The following is a 13830-nucleotide window of genomic DNA, read 5'->3' as shown; positions in this document are numbered from 1 at the left end:
TTACATAAGAAACAGGAATGGTAGGGGCCAATTCAGAGGAGCAATGCCCATGAAAGTACCTATAGAAAAGACATGATGCAGAAACAGAGCATCTATGGGAAAGTGACTGAAGGATCATCTATTACGCAGATTGTCCTCTTCTGTATAACATCAAGAATTCTTAGGAAGATTTTGGATGCACCACTCCATATGTGGGAACAATATTCCAAGGTTGGTTGGTTTCTAGTTTTGTTCAACTTGAAGAATTAAATTAGGTTTCTACTTTAATTGTTTAGCTCTTATTAGTAATATTCTGACCCATTCTATTCCCTCTCTTCTCTCTGAAAATGCGATATTCCTCAATATTCTGTTCCTATATCAATTTGTTTTAGCCAAATATCACTATATGATGCCTGTAGTTTTTGGTTGTCATATTGCAGTAGTGTTCAACCTTTTTTACTATGCGAGCTACTTTTCTATAAAAAGTTATTCGGCGATCTACTCTCTTATATAGATCACTTTCCCCCCCCAACCTGATATCTGATTACGCGCAAATAAACAATAACTAAAAAAAAAAAAATGCACAACTAAAAACTTTATTTGTATATTTAAAAATTTATTTATCACTTTTAATTATTTTAATACAACAAAAAAATATATATATTTATTTCTATATTTTGGAAAACCAAAGTTAGAAAAAACAACAGATTGATTACAACTCACCAGTTACAGGAAATGCTGGTTGATTATAAAAAAAAAAAAAAAAAAAAAAAAAAGTTAATGTGAAATTTAGCATTGTTTGGACCTCGCAATATTTCATAGTCAGGTTGATATGAAGAAGTGGCCAATCGCAGACAATCATTCAAATGATCATTTGTAATTTTGTTTCTGAATTGATTTTTTATGACGGTCATATTTGAAAAAGTGGATTCTGACAAGTATGTAATCCAAAACACAAAAGAATTTTTAACACTATATCGGTTAATATTGGAAATTTTTCATGTGCGTACTTCCAAATGACTTCATTATTTATTGATTTTAAATGTAAACCATTCTGAATGTTTATTATCTCAAGTTCTACTTCAGCTTGGTTTATATCAAACAGCCCACTAATTTTATTTGAAATTTCTGTGATGTTCAAGTTTTCTTGAAATGAATTATTGATAAAAGATACAATCATTTCAGTTTTATTAAAATCTTTAAATCATAGCGAAACATTTCTTGATTTTGTTGAAAAAAATTTTAATAAATATGGGAGATGTCTAAATTCGCAGTCATTTATATTTTTCTTTAATAAAAGTAAGTATTGTTGGAAAGTTTTTATTGAACTTAACATGTCAATTAAATTTTTATCTCTACCTTGTAACTCTAAATTTAAATTGCTTAATTTCGTACAGAAATCTACTAAAAATGATGAGTGTAACAACCATCTTTTATCACTCAATTGTGGATAAATGTCTCCTTTTTCATCAAGAAAATTTTTTATATTGTTAATTAATACAAGAAATCTTTCTAAAAATTGACTTCTGCTGAGCCAGCGAACATTATTGTACAAAAGTTCCCTATTATCATCTGCCTGTAATTTAAATAACTGCCATTGCAGGGCTTTTCCTCAAACAGAATTTACAATTTTAAATGTAATATCCAAAACATCTTTTATGTTTAATCTTTTACTACACAGTACTTGTTGGTGAATAATACAGTGGTACGTTAAAAAATCTGGATATTTGTCATTGTTTTTACATAATGAAATGAAGCCTGATTTATTACCTATCATTGCAGGAGCACCATCAGTAGTAATAGGCACAAGTTTAAAAAGTGGAAGTTTGTGTTGTTTCACAAATTCATCAAATGCCGAAAAAATGTCTTCTCCCCCTAGTCCTTCCCAATAATGGTATAATTTTCAAAAGTTCTTCTTTTCTTGAATCTTGAAATACCATGCGAATAAATACCATTAACTGAGCAATATCAGTGTGAAGTCATTTGATTCATCAAATTGTAATGGAAACGCAACACACTGGTGAATGTCTGACATTAACCTGGTCTGGAAACTTTTCTCTGGCAATTGAAACTCTTCCTTTCGGCAATTTGAAATCTTGTCTGCTGCCTGGAAGTAGTCTCTCTCTCTCTAGTGACATCTCGAACCGAGAAGCTCCTTTCTGAAAGCGGGAAACTCCTCTCTCAAGAACGTGGATCCAGACAGTTTCTCTGACAGAGACTCTGGACCGGCAGCCTTCTCTCTGACAACAATTCTGTAACCGGGAGCCCTTCTGCTTGCTTCAGTTCCTTTTTATTAGGCCTCCTCTGAGACCTCGGATGAAGTTTGGCAACCCCCAAAGAATCAGTAAGAGTCTTTCATCTTAAGTTTCAAGTTCGGCATGCCTTTTGTTCTCCTCCGCTTTCTTTTGATTGTAAGTTGCTGGCCATCGGAAAGTTGTTTGAACGCTTTCTGACTGACTTTGGAGATGTTTACACTTAGAGCCTGCAAGCCTTTCTCATACATACAAGTTTCAATAACAATCTTTCTAATGCTGCCACGTACAGCTTCAGCAACAACATTGCCTTTGTTTTTAACACTCTCTAACATATTCTTATTAAAGCAGTATATACAGTTAGCTTCAAAAGAGTTATTTACAAAAACATCTAATACAAACTATACCGAGACAAACAAAGTTTATTTTTTTACAATATTCACATGGGACTTAACCTAAGTAAAAAATCGATGTAATGTGCTTTTGAATATTTAAGCTACAATCGAGTTTTTACACTTTGCTTGTAATCATATTCACTCTGCTCGCTGTTTGACTTCCACTGATCCAAATTAATTCATTCACCCAGACTTATAAGAAAATTATTGATTTGACAATTTTAATGAAAAATAAATAAACAATAGCAATACACTTAAAGCGAATTAAAAATAATATAAAATAATGATAAATAAAATATTATGTTTTCAGTTTTAATTAAATTTGTAAGTAAGGAAGAATACACAAGCGATCAACCAAAAATCGCTCCGTGATCGACGGGTTGAACACCCCTGTCATATTGCCTAATGCCAAAAACTCCTCACACTAATTCCTGGTGCTTTTGGCATCCTTTTACACATTTATCACAATATTCCCTATCTGCTGATTCCACAACAACCCTTGCATCTTATAATTGATCAACTGAGATTTGAGACCTGAGAAGCTGCATGCAATACTGCTTGATTAATTCCATTGTCATACTCATTTGCTCCAAGGTCTCCCTGGACACACACACATTTCTCTGTATTTCCCACCCCAAAACACACATACAATGGCAATTTCTCTCATTTTGGATTTCCATTCTCTCACTGAGCAATACTTGCTCCATACTTCTAACTCCTAATATATTTAAATAAAAATCATCAGTCACAAGTCTTTTCATCCATCAAATTCACTCCAAACATCTGCAAACTTCACACCATTCCTCTTGTGGAATGACTCATTTGCAGTCATGGCCCTTCTCAGTGTACTTGTATCATACTGTGCAATAGAATCAGAGACTCACAATCTTTGTTCATTCACTCTTCTGATTTGCTTTTTCCGTTATCTTTCATATCTTCTTTCGTTTCATGATTTTCTCATTTCAGATCATTCCTTCTTGCTAAACCAATCAGATCTTTCACTTTCCCTCTCTTCATTCTAACAGTTTTGCTAACATCGTCATGGATCATCACACATGTATCATTCTACAATACTCTCTTCTTATTGCTTTCTCATTATTTCATACTCTTTCCACTCTCTTTCCCTTTCATTCTCCTCTCTACTCTATCATATGTTTTATCAAGCCCATGTTTTATCCTGCAAAAAACTCATTGAACTGTTTCCATTATCATGATCCTTCTGCCACTTCTTTCATACTAGTTCATATTTCATTCATTGTCACTCACTTCTGTAACTACATTGTCTTTTGTACCTTTCATTAGTAACATTCATCACTTCACTCTCCTGCTTTCAACATGGCATATGCACATTTGGCACTCACAAAATATTTCTGACGCATTCTCGCTTCAAACACAAACCATTCTCCCTTGGTAACGAGTGCATACACATCGCATTGTATAAAATCTCATGTTCAAATCTAAACAAGACCGTCCTGGCTGACGTTGTTCTAGTTTGCATTAATTCCAACATCATAGTAATTATCAAGGAAGCAACATGTCTATCTTGTGTTCTTAATCATAAGAACACCTAGTTCGTAACTAGGTATTTTTATGATCTGGCTTCCTTGATAATTATGTGAAACTTAACTGAAATACTGGATAAAGATTTTTCAGATAATTCCAGCCTGTGATATTCATGTGATAAAATCACTGGCCATGTACTTTCCCCATCTAATTTTCATTTCTTACAAAAGGATTAGACATACAAAAATATTTTGGGAAAATTTGGAGAAAAGAGCAAAGCTAATAACAATGGCAAATATCTGTTGGATTTCTGCTCAGGACATGGACTGGTTATTACTAACACCATGTTCCAACATAAAAATGTGTACAAATTCACATGGAAGAGAAGAGGCTAGGAATATGAAAAGTCTCATTGACTATGTTATTGTTGATAGTGATGTTTTCTCCCTGGTGCAGGACACCAGAGTGTACAGAGGATTTGACATTGGAAGTGATCACTATTTAGTCTTGAGCAGGATAAAATTGAATTCCATATTGAAAAGAATAACATGTAAGAAAGTTTTAAAGCGAATAAAAGTTGAGCAGCTCTCAGATGTGAACTGCAGACTAAAATACACAAAGATTATTGAAAAGAAAATGAAAGAGTTTGAGAACAGGAATCAAACCTTGGAGATTCATTGGCAAACTCTGAAGAAAACATTGATTGATTCTGCCAGAAAGGCATGTGGTGAGGTTGTGTGCAAGGATAAAAAAATCAGAACTCCCTGGTGGACACAGGAAGTTAAAGAGGCAGTGAAGGAAAAGAAGAAAGCATATCAAAAGTTCCTGGCAAATAAGTCAGCTTTTACTCTTACAGAATACAGAGACAAATGTAAGAAACCTAAACAGTGTGTAAAACTAGCTAAACAAAAGTCATGGGAGGACTTTGGCAAGAATATAGAAAATAAATATCAAGAAGGTGGCAAAATATTCTGGGGGTTGTTGAAGAAGCTTAGGAATGGAGGAAAGAGTGCTGTAAAAGGAGTTAGAGATGATAAAGGTGACATGAAAATGGGAGAAAAAGATATCCTTGAAGTATGGAGTAAATACTTTGAAAAACTGCTAAATGAAACAAGCAGTGATGACAGCACAGTGATAAAAAAACACTGACCATGCATGCAGTCAGGAATACATATCCATACTTGATGTAGAAAAAGCAATCAAAGGCTTGAAATGTGGAAAGGCAGCAGGAGTAGATGATATTCGACCAGAAATGCTGAAGTATGGTGGTATGAAAGTCTTACAGTGGCTGCACTGCATAATTCAGAAAGCCTGGACTGAGGGACGAATTCCCGATGATTGGAGTAGAGCTCTCATAGTACCCATATATAAAAAGGGAAATAAAACTGAATGTGAGAATTACAGAAGTATTTCCCTACTGAGTGTTCCTGGCAAGATCTATGCAAGTATACTTGAGAAACGGTTGAGAAGAATTGTGGAAGAAAAGCTTGGTGAAGAACAAGCTGGATTCAGGCCAAATAGAGGCTGTCAGGATCAGATCTTCACTTTACGACAAATAGTCGAGAAAGCATGGGAATATAACAAAGATCTGTATTTAAGTTTTGTCGATTTGGAAAAGGCATATGACAAGGTGCCAAGAGAGAAGCTATTCAATACGCTACAGCTATATAGTGTCAATGGGACATTATATCAAGCAATACTTAGTCTTTATTTGAGTTGTAAGTCAGCAGTTAGAATTGAAGGAAGTACAGGAAGATGGTTTAACGTTAAATCTGGTGTGAGACAAGGATGTACATTATCCCCTCTGTTATTCATTATCTATATGGATGACATTATGAAGGAAAGTGGTATTAAACCTGATATCAAAATTGGAGATGTTAATGTCAGCTCTTTGCTTTATGCGGACGATGTTATACTCCTAAATAAATCCACTACAAGTCTGTAAGATTCTCTGACTAAATTGAATAGCTGTTGTAATAGATATGGTATGAAGGTCAGCAATAAAAAGACAAAGACAATGAAAATTGGCAGAATCATTGAAAATGTCAACTGTGTTGTGAATGGAGAACCTGTGGAACAAGTAAAACATTTCAGCTACTTAGGCACGATTTTTACTTAAGATGGTAAATTAAATATAGAAATAGACAACAGAATCAGCAAAGCTGGTATGGTGGGAAGTCAATTGAATAAATTCATATGGAGTAAGAGAGAAATTAGTCGGAACACTAAATTAGCTGTATACAAGACAGTGTTCAAACCAGTTTTAACTTATGGATCTCAGAGCTGGGTCAGAAGTAAAACACTTGACCAAAGACTAGAGACCACAGATATGAGAGTCCTGAGAAAGATTAGAGGTGTGAACAGATGGCATCAGTGGCAATATCATATTAAAAATGAGGATATTAGGATAGAACTTGACATTGTCAGAATCCAGGAATGCGTTAGCAGAGCTAATCTCAGCCGGTACGGTCACTTAAATAGAATGGGAGAGGAAAGATTAACAAAACAAGTGTTCTCTGCCAGGTTGGCAGGAAAACGACCCAGAGGAAGACCAAGATATAGGTGGATTGATACGGTACAAAGTGCCTTAGACGATAGAAATATAAGATTTGATAATGTTGGAGTCTTGACAAGTAACAGACTGATTTGGAGGAAAATTGTAGATAGGAAGTTAGTAATGATGTAATTTTTTCATGTAGTGCTGTCATATCCTGTACACCCCTTGAGGGTACATGGCAGGAATTTGATGATGATGATGACAAAAGGATTATCTTTTGCCATTGCACCTAAACCTTGTCAGTTATAAAGAGAGAGAGAGAGAATAGTATTGTATTATACTTATGAGAAATTATGTTCTTGTTTTAATCTTTACCTAAATATAAGCAAACAAAGTCAACAGCCTCTATATACGATTAGACACGTTGAAGGGGGGAAGGAGAGGTCTGCATGTCTGAACACATAAAAGATGCTGAAAAAGAAGAGATAAATCAGGCCTAGCATTTCACACAACCACTACTGGCCATCAAGTACTTTGGCAACAAACAAAAAAATCATATACAGGTAACCCTGATATAATGCAGTACTTATACAACGTGGTTTCGATATAACGCGGTCTACAAAGTGTAGTAACCCTTGTTCAAAGCGGTACTTATACAACATGGTTTCGACATCATATTTTTCGACAAATTGTAGAAACCCTTTATCATTTCATATATTTTTCACCATGCGACTTAAAAATCAAATTTTATCTTGGTTAAATTTGCATCTGCCCGTATCGTGCATGTAGTTATAAGTAGCGAATTTATATTAGGGGAAACACCCTTTAGCACACATGTATGTCAATTGTTTACCGTATAAAGTATTTATTGTTGAAAATGTCTTTGTTTGCTGCCAGGAAAGCCCATTAAAAATCATAAATGTGTTAATCTCAAGCTGAGCACTTTCTTTTCAGGAGAGTTACAGACAATACGTAATGCTTTTTTTATGTACAAAAATTATTTTTATAGTAATGGCCACTTAGAAGGCTTTTGCGATATGGTTGAAAACGAAATTAGTTTATTAATTGATGGAGAAATAGATTTAAATTAGGAAGAACTGGTACAATTAAGAGATGACGTAGAACCAAACGGCTGGTCAAATTCTGCCGAAGATTCTGATTGTGATGAATCCGTTTAAAGAAATTAGCAGAAGGATTGGACTTGGCAAGAAAGTTAAGAAGTTATTTTACTGATAATAATCCCTCAGTGGAGCACTCTGGAAAATTCACGAGACAATTAGATATTTGTTTAGCTCCATATTATGAACTTAATAAAAAATTGTAGCATAGTGATAAGCAAGGCTATGCACTTCGCAAACATGTGCCTGGGGAAGGAGTGTCCTGGGTTCAATTCCCATCGCCGACGTGAGGAACTTAAGGATCTACCTCAGCCATAGCCAAGTTAGCCAGTCTTGGGTTTGGACAGCAGGGTTTTTTCCTCCAGTTTATCTGGGGTTTTTCATCCCACAAGCAGGCAAACCGGCCCCATGAACACACGGATCTAAAGCCATAAATACTTAACCCCCCATGAGGGGGCTCAACTCGCCCCAATAGGGATGGGAGAGAAAAGTGAGGGAACTCTATATGAATAAATAAATAAATAACTGACTTCTTGATAACTAAACCAGCCAAAGTATGCAACGAGAATTATACAAATGATGTCCAAGAGATATCAAGTGAAGATGACTTCCGACCAGTCATAAATAAAGAACATGTAAAAAATGTTTGTCTTGAAGACAGTGATGATGATTAAAATTGCACTTTATTTTATTTTGCCTAAAACATTTATGCATTATGTGCAATGAAGTTTACGTACAATTTGTAATTTTATAAGTTTATATTATGTATCTGTTTCATAGTTTATGTTTTTTAAACTTACATGAATTACCTGAATTAAATAAAATATATTTTGTTGAGTATGTCATTATTGTTTATATAATTAAAAAAAAAACAATTTCGGAACATAACCCTACTTTTTCTATATGATCTGAGTAATAACGCGTAATGCGATTTATATAACGTGCCATTTCTATGTAACCTAACATCCACGTTATATGAAGGTTACCTGTATTACTAAAATAAAGTCCCAAAAGGTTTCAGTTCGGCGATGCAGAATTATATAAGCAAAGTGGGTATTAGATCCAGCATTATTTCAAAGCCAAATGTAGAAACTGTGAGAGTTTTGTAAGGTAAGTTGATCGGAGAGCTTACGGCAATTCACTTCCAGGCATTCACAAGTTGCCTTAGTGCGGACCACTTAAAAGACATAGGCTCCGCCCAAGTGTCTATATATTTGCCTTTTATTAGTCCATTTTGATAAGGTTTTACTGGCTTGACAGCTGTTTCAAGCTGGTTGGTTATCTTCAGAGATCAGATAGAAAACTTAAGAGAGCAAAGACTCTCTTTAGTTTTCTATAAGCTCTCTATATTTCCCTAAGCTCTCTGGTCAACTTACCTTATGAAACTTTCATAGTTTCTACATTCATTTCAAGTTCCTTAGTTCAGTACTAAGGAACTTGAAATGTCAGAGAAATGTATTTTTTGTAAAAATACATTTCCTGTGAAACCTTAACAAAATGGACTAATAAAAGGCAAATATATAGATACTTGGGGCATCTGTCTTTTAAGTAGTCTGCACTAAGGCAACTGCTAGAGTAACTCCAGGGAATGTATTTCTGTAAGCTCTCTGGTCAACTTACCTTATGAAACTTTCATAGTTTCTACATTCAGCTTTGAAGATATGCTGGATGTAATATCCATTTCACTTATATAATGATGATAATTGTTTCACAAGAAAATTTAAAGAAGCCTCACAAATACTTAGGATCCCTAAACAATGCAGTAAAAATCAAGGCTTAACTTTAAACTAAGTATGATCTGCTTTCATCAAAAATTTAATTGCCACAGACCTAGGATATAGCATGCATGATACCACAGAACATGATAGCAACACAACATGCATACAGTAACAAATATATCATTTATATTCTGATTTGTCAATTATATTTAACAGTTGTGAAGTTATCAAAAACATCTAATATGTGTAATTAATTGTTAATAGGCTTTTGTTGTGTAAAACTTTCATGTACCACTACCCTTGATGATGTAAGTCTTATGACACATGAAGCTTGTTGGGTTTTAATCTCTTATTTTTAATAAACTCCTTATATTACAATGTGGTCTAAATACCAAACACTTCCCACAAAACTGCTTAACCACAGAAACCTACTTGTACATCTGAAATTGCTCTCTACCTATGGCATCATTAGAGCAACAAGGAGCTGATGTACTCCATTTCATTCACACACCCTGCCTGAGCCCACAATTGTGGGGCTTCTTCTCTGACGATGATGTGTTCATCAGAACAACGTTGGTGGTCTTGGTGGGACAACACAGTTAACTCTACTGATGACTAGTTGCGTAATTAGTTTCAATTTGGCGTTATTCACACTCCACTGGATACACAGTTGGAATAGTGGGGGGGGGAGGTATGCGGGTTAGTTGTAGGGAGATGAATGGAGTTGAGACTAAGTCTCGTGATTATCAAATTAAGGTGTAATGTTCAAATGGCCACATTTACAGCCCCTGACCTGGCGCTAACAAGGTTACAGAGTGGAAGTAATCTCAATATAAATAATATTGATAGTGGCAAAATATGACTGCGAGTCCCTAGGTTTAGTACAGAAACAGATAATACAGTTCTACTCTAGCAACCATACATGATACTTCAACTCCCTTCAGATCTCTAAGTACAGACAATTTTCATCATCTATTGTGAGACAAGGTAGCAAAATCATTTGCCACCTAATGTCTTTCACAGACAACTGTGCCACTGTTGGATTCAACCCACATATATTAGTTGCTGAGCAGGTATATTATCCACTTTACCAAACAGTCTGGCTATTATAAACCCATTTCCTTATTATTATTATAAGAATAATGTTCACTGTTTAGTAACACAGTTAAGCATACTAAATTAAACTTTTTTTTTATAATGTCTCCCATCATGGAAGGTTATAAATCTATAGCCTCAGCACTGTGGATGAACTAAGGAATTTTTTTTTATAATTTTTTTTATTTTTTACATAATCCAGAAATCCTGCCCTAGTGACAAAACATGAAACTTTTTCCACTTCAGACATCCAGTAAGCAGGGTGATGGCTTCACATGAAAGGATGAAATTCATCACCTACCTGAAGACTCGAATTGTATGCAGTAAGATATGATTAATTCTGAATTAATATTATTTGAAAATGGGTTCATTTACTAATAATAACCATGAGCTCAAGTAAGCATGTAATTAGTTTTAGAGTTTGGATATTTTGAAGTTAAAGAAAAATTTAGACAAATTTATCTCTTGCTGTCATCTCTTTGACATATAACACAAGAAAGTCCCTCCATATTTTCTGTTATTCCTTTAATTGTAGCCAAATCTAGGTTTTTCTTTTGTATAATATGCAAATAGGTTTATTATAGTAACAACATTTTTGTAAAACTTATTTACCAGCCTGATTAGTCAAGTGAGCATCTCGCTCAGCACATATATGAATGATTAGGCAGTAGATGTATTTCATCACCCAGTGTGATACGACAATCCTGATTATTGCTGAATCCATCCATTTCAGGACTGAATTGGATTGAAAGTACTATGTATAATAGAGCTAGGTTCCTAGATTATCTGTCCCTTAGTTTGCTCATAGTATTAATATACTCTAAGTTTGATAACCTTACATGAGTGGGATTAACATAATAAATAAAGAACATGCCCTTTAAATTTTGAGAAGCCATCTTAGTAGTTGTTCACAAACTTAAAAAAAAAATGGTATTCGCAAATCCTTTAATCATAAAAATTGACAGATGTGTACCCAGTCTACCCATAAATACTGTTACAACTTGAACAGCACATACAAACCACATGTATAACAACTATATAGCAGTACTCAGTGTTAGAAATGTCCTCCTTTGCATTCACACATGCCAGAAGTCTGTGAGGCCACATATCAATGGTAGCATGCAAAACATCCAATGGTAACATTGCTACTGCTTACTCCAAATCCATCTTCAGGCCGGACTAAGCTGTCATTTCTTACAGGCTACTCTCACCACAGATTAGAGTCCAACAGACTTTGATTGGAACATCCAGATGGCAGATCAGATGGTGATATGTGGTCAGGCACATTCACCTCAAACCACTGTCGTGTGGTGCTCTCCTTATGTGCAGGGGCTGAGTAATATTGGAAGGTCCACTGCCTACCATGAAACAAGGTGTTATTCAGGGGCCACTTGGCAGAGGTTTTGACCCCTTTCTCACAGAAATGCAACTTGGATAGCCTCTCCCGATACCTCACACCCCACCAAACCCTGACTGATGCAGAGAAGTCATCAGTTAGTATTATACATGTGACATTGTTCTCTGCAAACCATTCATCTCTCACAAAATCACTTTTTGCATTCTCAGGATTATGGTGAAGGCATGACTTCACAGTCCTCACAAGCTGTTGTGTCCTAATGCAATGTGATCAGCCTGTTCTTTGGCAGTCAGATATGTCTTCTGTATTGTTATAACAGTTAATAGTCCAATACACAAACATTCTACTTGATCCCAAGTGTATTTGGCATATTAAGTGGCTGCATTCCAACCTTGTGAAGTGCTACAGCTACACTGTTCCTCATAATCTCCCCACTGCATGTTAACCCATATAGCTAGACCTCTCTCTCTCTCTCTCTGCTGATAAACACACGAATGTTGGCTGTGCACACCACCGCTTCTAACAGAACCAGGCTCTTGCAATTCTGTGGGCAGCATGGGTGTGCAGAAGTTGTAACAGTATTTATGACAAGACTGTGTACATTAGATTATTCCAGCTTTCTTCTAATCACTAGAATAAAATGAAGTATACATATCCTTTTTAGTAAAATGTGAAGTTAAATTCTACAAATATTGATTAAAATTACAACTTTCATAAATTTATATCTGCTTTCATTATGTTTCTTAATGAAAGAAATGTCCCATTCCTGAAATCAAGAATACTCAAGTATAGATCAAATGCATTTTTAAGTGGAACTAATAAAAATAAAGTGAAACCAAAATTTGCTTTTGTTAATTTTTTATTTTCCTTTGCAGGATAAAGAGCATAACAGCCAAATCAGATGACATGAAAGAAATGTTATCTTTCACTTCTCATCTTTTTTTGTGTACATATTATATAAAAATGAAATTTTATATCATGAGATGTAAGATAAATAAGGTTTGATATTCAATTAAGTATACTGAACTACTGCCATGTTAATAAATTATGTGCCTTACAAACTTAGATTTTTCAATAGATTTATTTAGTTAAAAAATTCAATAAAGGTACTGTAAGTATGTTTTATTATTTGTCTACTGTGATGTTTTCTAAATACTGCTTCACCTTCCAAATAAAATTTAACATTTCAGGTACAGCTCCATTAAAACATAATACATTTAAGGATGAATATTTTTTTATAACAAGCTATTATGCAATATTTACGTTTGCACAATTGAGTATGAAAATAGTATTATGGAGACTTCTGATAGATCATCATTGAACTGAATTATATGCTTAGTAGTATAAAATCTACAATCAGAATATGATCATTGCCATCAACATATTGAGAGTAGTTTATTCAGGAATAGAGTCCCGAAGAAGAAGGTCTGTGACTAGTGGCATGTCATATGGCTTTGTTCTCAGGCCACTATTGTTTAATTTGTTTATTAATGGTATAGGAAAGGACCTGAGAGGAACTGTTCGGTTTTGCCAGTGATGCAATGTTGGGTAGAGTAATAGTTTATACAAATGATGTTAAAATATTGCAGGATGATTTGAATAGACTGGCAGTCTGGGCAAAGGAAGAACGGATGTCAGTTTAATATAGCCAAGTGTAAAATTATGCATTTTGGGATGAAAAGATTACAGATGTGTACCACATTGATGGAACTGTACTCCCAAAAATTGACAAAGCCAGAGATTTGGGAGTGTTAGTGGATGTGGAATTAAAGTTTAAAGGACACATTGCAAAAGTGGCTAAAGGAGCTCATCAGATTGCTTGGTTATTGAAGAATACTCTGACAAGCAAGTTATTATTCCTCTTTATCAAGCCTTGATAAGACCCCATCTTGACTATTGTGTGCAGATCTGGTCAT

General features: G+C 34.8%; 1 protein-coding gene across 7 annotated transcripts in view; it reads left to right on the top strand.

Moving 5' to 3' along the window:
* Positions 1-13039, top strand: part of LOC150104186 (uncharacterized) — a 712768-nt gene extending 699729 nt beyond the window's left edge. For all 7 annotated transcript variants that reach the window (XM_090396809.1, XM_090396815.1, XM_090396810.1 and 4 more), the window contains one exon: positions 12790-13039. In XM_090396809.1, the coding sequence (XP_090252935.1) occupies positions 12790-12819 (30 nt within the window). In that variant the 3' untranslated portion in view covers positions 12820-13039. The remainder of the gene's footprint in view (positions 1-12789) is intronic.
* Positions 13040-13830: the final 791 nt, after the last annotated feature.

The sequence above is a fragment of the Typopeltis vanoorti genome, chromosome 8, assembly GCF_054136105.1.
Source record: "Typopeltis vanoorti isolate ZY-2024b chromosome 8, IOZ_Tvanoo_1.0, whole genome shotgun sequence".
In the NCBI taxonomy this organism is placed as follows: Eukaryota; Metazoa; Arthropoda; class Arachnida; order Uropygi; family Thelyphonidae; genus Typopeltis; species Typopeltis vanoorti.
Note: the sequence above shows the minus strand (reverse complement) of the source record. Positions and strands in the feature narration are given on the sequence as shown.